Source organism: Sinocyclocheilus rhinocerous, unplaced genomic scaffold (genome assembly GCF_001515625.1).
Source record: "Sinocyclocheilus rhinocerous isolate Xijiao unplaced genomic scaffold, SAMN03320098_v1.1 scaffold2849, whole genome shotgun sequence".
In the NCBI taxonomy this organism is placed as follows: Eukaryota; Metazoa; Chordata; class Actinopteri; order Cypriniformes; family Cyprinidae; genus Sinocyclocheilus; species Sinocyclocheilus rhinocerous.
Genome location: NW_015642055.1, coordinates 510,306 through 520,497, shown reverse-complemented (window position 1 = coordinate 520,497; position 10,192 = coordinate 510,306). Strand labels below are relative to the sequence as shown.

Below are 10,192 nucleotides of genomic sequence, written 5' to 3'. Positions count from 1 at the left end.
GAACAAATAAATCAATGTATGGGAAACTGGTAATGTATATCGAAATATCGGAAATGTGTTTAAAAATCATATCACCGTTATTGAAAAAAATTATATCGCGATACATATTGATATTGAATTATTGTCCAGCCCTACCCTAAGCCTTGCTGAACAGAAGAGACTTCTTTTAAAATAGAAAATATTACAGTTCTCAATTTGAACACTGTGTGTGAATGTTATAATAAATGTATTAGAGCTGTTGTAATTATTATTCTCATCGAAGACATGCCATGCAGTAGGGCTAAAAATTCATATCTCTGTATTTTTTGGCTGATTTGCGATATACGGTATATATCTCGCTATTTTCGTTTTTGTATTTGTATTTTTCAAAATTGTATTTAATATATATATATATACCCCACTGTAAAATTAAAAAAACACTGAGTGAGAAAAATTTGTGAGATAGCTAGTTATAATGGTAATTAAATGATGTTTACATATGTATAAAAGCCTACATTAAAATCTGTCATATAAATTGGTCTCTTCATTAGAAATTAGCCTACTGATTGCCACCATTGATGGACAAAATTTTTTAATAATATTAAAAATATCTGTATGACATTATATTCTGCAGTTCTTCCCTGTTGTACCGAATATCTATACTTTTCAAATTATCATATCGAAGTTAGAAATTCAAATATTGTGACAAAATTAATTTTGTAGGGTGCCACAAGTTTGTTAAAATTTCTAAAGGGTGCCTCGACTAAAAAAAGGTTGGGAAACACTGGTCTAGACCTATCACTGGTGCACCACCTAATGGAAGCAAATGATGACAATAAATCAGGATTGTGCTAACTGTAAACTAACGTGTAATTCTGTAACTAATAACTGTAACCTGAGTGCACTGCAGACAAGGCTATGAATGTGTCTGCTGAACTCTCACCTGCGTTTGATCTTTCCCTGCTCCTTCAGTTTCTCTGACCTACAAATGGTACGTAGAGAGGGGAGGTAGTCCAGAGCCGCTGCTGCCTGGTTTCCAAGAGTTCCAGCTGATCTGGAGGAGAGCACCGACTTCATCACCTCACTTCTCCTCTCCATCACCCTATACAAAACAAAATTAGCACGAGATTACTTTTTATCTAACGGTATGTTGTGTATAAACCGCCTCACAGGACAAAGTGAGGTCAGTTTAACCTAAAACAATGAGATTATGGATGGGAGATATAACTGACTATTTGTATTATATTTATCTACAACGATAGCCGCTCATACTACATGAGTAATTATTCACACTCACTCGGTCTTTTCAATAACTGCATAGCAAAGGTAACTTAAGAAAATTAAGCTGTCGTGAATAAACTGTCACTTCATCCAGCGCTGTTTTGTTCTCTGTAGCATGCCCTTGATGGATGTATTTAACCATTTTGCTGATTTTTTGCCATTTTTGTGCCATTTTTAAAAGTTTTAAACATGTAACACCTTCGTTCTGCTCAGCGTGGCTCTCTCACTGATTGTTTGGTCCTCCAGTGTTAAAGACACTATGAAGCTACATGACCCAGTCTTGGATTGTTAGGAGTATAAATAAAAGCAAAAAACTAATGGAGCTAAATTCTCACCTTGGGTCACAAGGTGTAGTTTGGGTAAGGCTGAACCCATCTTTGTGTGGAGCCACAGGGAGGGTGAGCTCCTCCTCTGCCTCCTCACCTGCGTTTGATCTTTCCCTGCTCCTTCAGTTTCTCTGACCTACAAATGGTACGTAGAGAGGGGTGGTAGTCCAGAGCCGCTGCTGCCTGGTTTCCAAGAGTTCCAGCTGATCTGGAGGAGAGCACCGACTTCATCACCTCACTTCTCCTCTCCATCACCCTACACAAAACAAAATTAGCATGAGATTACTTTTTATCTAACGGTATGTTGTGTATAAACCGCCTCACAGGACAAAGTGAGGTCAGTGTAACCTAAAACAATGAGATTATGGATGGGAGATATAACTGACTATTTGTATTATATTTATCTACAACGATAGCCGCTCATACTACATGAGTAATTATTCACACTCACTCGGTCTTTTCAATAACTGCATAGCAAAGGTAACTTAAGAAAATTAAGCTGTCGTGAATAAACTGTCACTTCATCCAGCGCTGTTTTGTTCTCTGTAGCATGCCCTTGATGGATGTATTTAACCATTTTGCTGATTTTTTGCCATTTTTGTGCCATTTTTAAAAGTTTTAAACATGTAACACCTTCGTTCTGCTCAGCGTGGCTCTCTCACTGATTGTTTGGTCCTCCAGTGTTAAAGACACTATGAAGCTACATGACCCAGTCTTGGATTGTTAGGAGTATAAATAAAAGCAAAAAACTAATGGAGCTAAATTCTCACCTTGGGTCACAAGGTGTAGTTTGGGTGAGGCTGAACCCATCTTTGTGTGGAGCCACAGGGAGGGTGAGCTCCTCCTCTGCCTCTCTTCTGATCTCCTCCTCCAGTTGCTGTGCTCTGTCCCAGGCTTCGGAGACTACAGCCTTGCACTTCCTAAAACTCAAGTGCCCCAATGCAGCATGGATTTCATCGACATTAACACCATTTACTCGGCTGACACACTCTAACCGAATGTCATCGGTCATCCCACTCTTGACCTCTGCACCAGTCCAGCCAAAGACTTGTGTTCTGCAGGAACCCTCCGTTTGCAGCGGCTGGTAGCGCAGTGAGGAGTCTAGGAAGGACATGTGGTCCATATACTCTGCTAAACTGCTTAGGCACTGCATCACTGGTTTGCTCTTCTTCCTTTCAGCTTCGGATAACACAACACGCCTTGGTTTTACCGGCGCAGCTTTGGACACATTCACAGACACATTGGCTGGATCTACATTAGTGCTTTGAGCAGGATCTTGGCTGGTTTTTGTTAGTGAGAGTAAGTCGTCCTCCGACTCTGAATCAGACTGGAAAACGTCTTTATTGCCAATGCCCATCTTTTTCCGCCCCCTCATTCTAGAGGACAATTTAAGGGGACTACCATCATCAGAGGGTTCTTCCAAAACTTCCAACCTCACAGTCTGAGGTACTTGCTCAGGATGGGACTGTGGGTTTGGTGTTGGTTGTGATTTGAGTGTGGACTGTGGTAAAAGACGAGTTGGCAGAGGAAGCAGACTCTCCATATTCGAGTAGAGAAGATTCACTCCCCTTCTATGGACCTCTGAGAGAAGATCCCAGCACCTAACGCTGTCTATTACTGGAGACTCATGCTGTAAGATATGAATAGATTGATCAGGGACAAATTCTTGTAGCAATATTAAATTTTTTTTTTTAAATCATCATGTGTTGGATATTACATGGCACATGCTCATTTCTCCTATTTATACATGTGGATTACCTTGTGCACTTACTTAATCTTTAAAAACACTAAAAACTTAACACTTTTATCAGGTTTAGCAAATATGAAAATTAACATTTTAAATTGTTTTTAGTTTGTATTTTCATTTAGACAAAATACTGCTCACACAAACACACATATAAATAAAAGGGGTGAATTTCCACCTCTTCTCATACTTTTTCCCCACCAGAATTATTTGATAGTTCTAAAATTCAAAACAACAGCATTTATTTATTTAGTTTAAACAGAAATCTTTTTTTAACATTACAAACTTCTTTATGGTCACGTTTGATTTAATGAATCCTTGCTGAATAAAACTATTAATAGCTTAAAAAATAAATAAATAACATTAGTGGCTTTTACATTAGGGAGATAAACACTCACCTTTAGCAGCAAATCTGCAATATTTTCTGTTTGCATATTTCGGATCCCCAGCAAACTCTCTGTGCATGCAGTGTGGCAGGGTGGTATTTTATCCTCATTTACATCCTGAGCTTTGACAGACTGATGGTGAATGTCACTCTTGACGTCCCCTTTGAGCTCTACAGAGTGAAACAAGTTGTTTTTGATGAGAATATTCACATATTACGATATACAACCAAGAGTTCTTAGTGTACTTTTTCAGAGTCAATTATATCTTTACCTGAGGAAGGCAAAGGCCGATGCACCTGCTGTCCACCACCACTGCAGGCCCAAAACTGCAAGTGCAGGAGGCTTTGACGAATATCACACCTGTTCCAGTCCAGCAGACAGGACAGATCCTTAGTGTCTGTTCTCATGTTTTCTGCTAGACACAGCAGCTGGAGGTAACTGGACACATCCACCTGGAAAAGTCAAAAATATCGACAATCACAAACAAGACTCAACACAAGATACATTTTGTTTTAACAAAGGAGAAAATAAATTAAGTGGACTTACCACTGAAGGAGATTTGAAATGGATTTCCTCAAAGTATCCATCAAACGAAGCACCAAAGATTGGATCTGCACAAAACAAGTCCCATGATGACTAATTCACATATCACAAACTGTAATTTTCTGTTCACTGCCAACTTTACTCACCGCTGGTTGTTAGAATAACTGGTCTCTTGGTTGTAGTCATGAAGTGTTTTATTGCAGCCAGAAATCCAGCGTCATCATCAAAAATGATATCCACCTCCTCAAATAAGATAAGAGATGTGGCAGCCCTCTTGTCCTGGTCTTCAGTGGAGATCTTGGTGCCTGCTGATGTTTCCCCGGGGCACTCTTTGCTGTCAGCCTCTTTTGCTTTGGCAGACTTTTTCGAACATGCTTTTAAGACTAAAAGAAAACAAGAAATGCCATATAAAGGTCTCAAACATGAAGCTTGCAAAAAAAATCCTAAATAATAAAAAAAATCACATTAACAGCTGTTCTTTTGAACTTATATTCATCATTGGATACAGGAAAAAAAGTACCAGTTCCCACAAAATATTAAGCAGCACAACTGTTTTGAACATTGATAATAGGAAATGTTGCTTGAGCACTAAATTAGAATGTAGAGGAAAACAAGAAATGCCATAGAAATGTCTCAAACAGATTGCTGGATTTCGGGAAAATTTGATTACTGGATTCTGAATTATTACCAGGTTGTGTTTTCTTGTCTTGACTGTTTTGCATAATGTTTACATAAAAGCCTACATTAAAAACTGTCATATAAATTGGTCTCTTCATTAGAAATTAGCCTACTGATTGCCACCATTGATGGACACATTTTTTTTAATAATATTAAAAATATCTGTATGACATTATATTCTGCAGTTCTTCCCTGTTGTACCGAATATCTATACTTTTCAAATTATCATATCGAAGTTAGAAATTCAAATATTGTGACAAAATTAATTTTGTAGGGTGCCACAAGTTTGTTAAAATTTCTAAAGGGTGCCTCGACTAAAAAAAGGTTGGGAAACACTGGTCTAGACCTATCACTAGTGCACCACCTAATGGAAGCAAATGATGACAATAAATCAGGATTGTGCTAACTGTAACTAATAACTGTAACCTGAGTGCACTGCAGACAAGGCTATGAATGTGTCTGCTGAACTCTCACCTGCGTTTGATCTTTCCCTGCTCCTTCAGTTTCTCTGACCTACAAATGGTACGTAGAGAGGGGAGGTAGTCCAGAGCCGCTGCTGCCTGGTTTCCAAGAGTTCCAGCTGATCTGGAGGAGAGCACCGACTTCATCACCTCACTTCTCCTCTCCATCACCCTACACAAAACAAAATTAGCATGAGATTACTTTTTATCTAACGGTATGTTGTGTATAAACCGCCTCACAGGACAAAGTGAGGTCAGTGTAACCTAAAACAATGAGATTATGGATGGGAGATATAACTGACTATTTGTATTATATTTATCTACAACGATAGCCGCTCATACTACATGAGTAATTATTCACACTCACTCGGTCTTTTCAATAACTGCATAGCAAAGGTAACTTAAGAAAATTAAGCTGTCGTGAATAAACTGTCACTTCATCCAGCGCTGTTTTGTTCTCTGTAGCATGCCCTTGATGGATGTATTTAACCATTTTGCTGATTTTTTGCCATTTTTGTGCCATTTTTAAAAGTTTTAAACATGTAACACCTTCGTTCTGCTCAGCGTGGCTCTCTCACTGATTGTTTGGTCCTCCAGTGTTAAAGACACTATGAAGCTACATGACCCAGTCTTGGATTGTTAGGAGTATAAATAAAAGCAAAAAACTAATGGAGCTAAATTCTCACCTTGGGTCACAAGGTGTAGTTTGGGTAAGGCTGAACCCATCTTTGTGTGGAGCCACAGGGAGGGTGAGCTCCTCCTCTGCCTCTCTTCTGATCTCCTCCTCCAGTTGCTGTGCTCTGTCCCAGGCTTCGGAGACTACAGCCTTGCACTTCCTAAAACTCAAGTGCCCCAATGCAGCATGGATTTCATCGACATTAACACCATTTACTCGGCTGACACACTCTAACCGAATGTCATCGGTCATCCCACTCTTGACCTCTGCACCAGTCCAGCCAAAGACTTGTGTTCTGCAGGAACCCTCCGTTTGCAGCGGCTGGTAGCGCAGTGAGGAGTCTAGGAAGGACATGTGGTCCATATACTCTGCTAAACTGCTTAGGCACTGCATCACTGGTTTGCTCTTCTTCCTTTCAGCTTCGGATAACACAACACGCCTTGGTTTTACCGGCGCAGCTTTGGACACATTCACAGACACATTGGCTGGATCTACATTAGTGCTTTGAGCAGGATCTTGGCTGGTTTTTGTTAGTGAGAGTAAGTCGTCCTCCGACTCTGAATCAGACTGGAAAACGTCTTTATTGCCAATGCCCATCTTTTTCCGCCCCCTCATTCTAGAGGACAATTTAAGGGGACTACCATCATCAGAGGGTTCTTCCAAAACTTCCAACCTCACAGTCTGAGGTACTTGCTCAGGATGGGACTGTGGGTTTGGTGTTGGTTGTGATTTGAGTGTGGACTGTGGTAAAAGACGAGTTGGCAGAGGAAGCAGACTCTCCATATTCGAGTAGAGAAGATTCACTCCCCTTCTATGGACCTCTGAGAGAAGATCCCAGCACCTAACGCTGTCTATTACTGAAGACTCATGCTGTAAGATATGAATAGATTGATCAGGGACAAATTCTTGTAGCAATATAAAAAATTTTTTTTTAAATCATCATGTGTTGGATATTACATGGCACATGCTCATTTCTCCTATTTATACATGTGGATTACCTTGTGCACTTACTTAATCTTTAAAAACACTAAAAACTTAACACTTTTATCAGGTTCAGGATGGGACTGTGGGTTTGGTGTTGGTTGTGATTTGAGTGTGGACTGTGGTAAAAGACGAGTTGGCAGAGGAAGCAGACTCTCCATATTCGAGTAGAGAAGATTCACTCCCCTTCTATGGACCTCTGAGAGAAGATCCCAGCACCTAACGCTGTCTATTACTGGAGACTCATGCTGTAAGATATGAATAGATTGATCAGGGACAAATTCTTGTAGCAATATTAAATTTTTTTTTTTAAATCATCATGTGTTGGATATTACATGGCACATGCTCATTTCTCCTATTTATACATGTGGATTACCTTGTGCACTTACTTAATCTTTAAAAACACTAAAAACTTAACACTTTTATCAGGTTTAGCAAATATGAAAATTAACATTTTAAATTGTTTTTAGTTTGTATTTTCATTTAGACAAAATACTGCTCACACAAACACACATATAAATAAAAGGGGTGAATTTCCACCTCTTCTCATACTTTTTCCCCCCCAGAATTCTTTGATAGTTCTAAAATTCAAAACAACAGCATTTATTTATTTAGTTTAAACAGAAATCTTTTTTTAACATTACAAACTTCTTTATGGTCACGTTTGATTTAATGAATCCTTGCTGAATAAAACTATTAATAGCTTAAAAAATAAATAAATAACATTAGTGGCTTTTACATTAGGGAGATAAACACTCACCTTTAGCAGCAAATCTGCAATATTTTCTGTTTGCATATTTCGGATCCCCAGCAAACTTTCTGTGCATGCAGTGTGGCAGGGTGGTATTTTATCCTCATTTACATCCTGAGCTTTGACAGACTGATGGTGAATGTCACTCTTGACGTCCCCTTTGAGCTCTACAGAGTGAAACAAGTTGTTTTTGATGAGAATATTCACATATTACGATATACAACCAAGAGTTCTTAGTGTACTTTTTCAGAGTCAATTATATCTTTACCTGAGGAAGGCAAAGGCCGATGCACCTGCTGTCCACCACCACTGCAGGCCCAAAACTGCAAGTGCAGGAGGCTTTGACGAATATCACACCTGTTCCAGTCCAGCAGACAGGACAGATCCTTAGTGTCTGTTCTCATGTTTTCTGCTAGACACAGCAGCTGGAGGTAACTGGACACATCCACCTGGAAAAGTCAAAAATATCGACAATCACAAACAAGACTCAACACAAGATACATTTTGTTTTAACAAAGGAGAAAATAAATTAAGTGGACTTACCACTGAAGGAGATTTGAAATGGATTTCCTCAAAGTATCCATCAAACGAAGCACCAAAGATTGGATCTGCACAAAACAAGTCCCATGATGACTAATTCACATATCACAAACTGTAATTTTCTGTTCACTGCCAACTTTACTCACCGCTGGTTGTTAGAATAACTGGTCTCTTGGTTGTAGTCATGAAGTGTTTTATTGCAGCCAGAAATCCAGCGTCATCATCAAAAATGATATCCACCTCCTCAAATAAGATAAGAGATGTGGCAGCCCTCTTGTCCTGGTCTTCAGTGGAGATCTTGGTGCCTGCTGATGTTTCCCCGGGGCACTCTTTGCTGTCAGCCTCTTTTGCTTTGGCAGACTTTTTCGAACATGCTTTTAAGACTAAAAGAAAACAAGAAATGCCATATAAAGGTCTCAAACATGAAGCTTGCAAAAAAAATCCTAAATAATAAAAAAAATCACATTAACAGCTGTTCTTTTGAACTTATATTCATCATTGGATACAGGAAAAAAAGTACCAGTTCCCACAAAATATTAAGCAGCACAACTGTTTTGAACATTGATAATAGGAAATGTTGCTTGAGCACTAAATTAGAATGTAGAGGAAAACAAGAAATGCCATAGAAATGTCTCAAACAGATTGCTGGATTTCGGGAAAATTTGATTACTGGATTCTGAATTATTACCAGGTTGTGTTTTCTTGTCTTGACTGTTTGCTTCTTTGCCCGTGGGTCTTCCACCCGCTTTGAAGAAATTGGCCAAAGATGTCGGAGCCAAGCCTCCTCTTCTGGATGAAGCACTTCGAGGGGACTGAGGAGGCTTCCTGGGCGATGATACAACCCTTCTGGGGGAATTCAACTTCCCTGTAAGTGAAGTGAAGTGACATGTGGCCAAGTATGGTGACCCATACTCTGAATTAGTGCTCTGCATTTATCCCATCCAAAGTGCACACACACAGCAGTGAACACACACACACCGTGAACACACACCCGGAGCAGTGGGCAGCCATTTTTTGCTGCAGCGCCCGGGGAGCAGTTGGGGGTTCGGTGCCTTGCTCAAGGGCACCTCAGTCGTGGTATTGAAGGTGGGAGAGAGCGCTGTACATTCACTCCACCCACCTACAATCCCTGCCGGTACGAGACTCGAACCTGCAACCTTTGGGTTACGAGTCCGACTCTCTAACCATTAGGCCACGACTTCCCCCCTGTAATTGGAAGAGACACAGAGAACTCAAGCAAAAAGTCATGCACAGTATAAATTGTATTGTTATCACAAAGGAAGAAAACATTCATACTGGGAGAGTTGCCAGGTTTGGTGGTGGTGCTGTTGTTGCTATAATTGCTGAAGTAGGATGGTTTTTGAGCGTTGACACCCTGGATGTCCACCTGGTGGGACTGAGTGGCTTCCTTCAGCTGGGATAAGATCTGACGACCACTCCTTTGAGACGAGGAGTTCACCTCAAATACCTTGAGAGAGAAAACCAACAGGGTTGGTAGAAACAGTTTCCAGGGCTTGCAAAATTGCTAGCCCGACGTCCCGGGGCTATTGTGTTTTCCAGTCGGGCTACCAAAATGTTTCACCGCCCTGCCCGACGGGCTATCTTGAATAGCGACATAAAATCCCTTCCTTGATTCGCGTTGTTCTCTCGCTTGTAGGGTTGAAACGGATCATAGTTTATCATTTACACGTGTTTCTAAGTCTTACCAATTTAAACATTCAAGCGTTTTAAACCATTCATGCGCAGGGATGCAGCGATTAACCAGTTTCACAATTAACCGCGCTTTAAAATGTCACAGTTAATTAATCGTCTCTCTACAAACATGTGAGTTTAGTTACTTAAACAG

At 40.0% G+C, this 10,192-nt stretch overlaps 1 protein-coding gene across 1 annotated transcript in view; it reads right to left on the bottom strand.

Annotated features, from left to right (window-relative positions):
- The window catches only part of LOC107755559 (ATPase family AAA domain-containing protein 5-like), a 20,790-nt gene that overhangs the window by 2,650 nt on the left and 7,948 nt on the right, over positions 1-10,192 (bottom strand). The window contains exons 13-20 of the mRNA XM_016572428.1: positions 9,643-9,814; positions 9,035-9,211; positions 8,493-8,729; positions 8,350-8,414; positions 8,075-8,255; positions 7,816-7,973; positions 6,085-6,944; positions 5,412-5,570 (exon numbers count right to left, since the gene is read on the bottom strand). Coding sequence (XP_016427914.1) covers positions 5,412-5,570; positions 6,085-6,944; positions 7,816-7,973; positions 8,075-8,255; positions 8,350-8,414; positions 8,493-8,729; positions 9,035-9,211; positions 9,643-9,814 — 2,009 coding nt within the window. The remainder of the gene's footprint in view (positions 1-5,411; positions 5,571-6,084; positions 6,945-7,815; positions 7,974-8,074; positions 8,256-8,349; positions 8,415-8,492; positions 8,730-9,034; positions 9,212-9,642; positions 9,815-10,192) is intronic.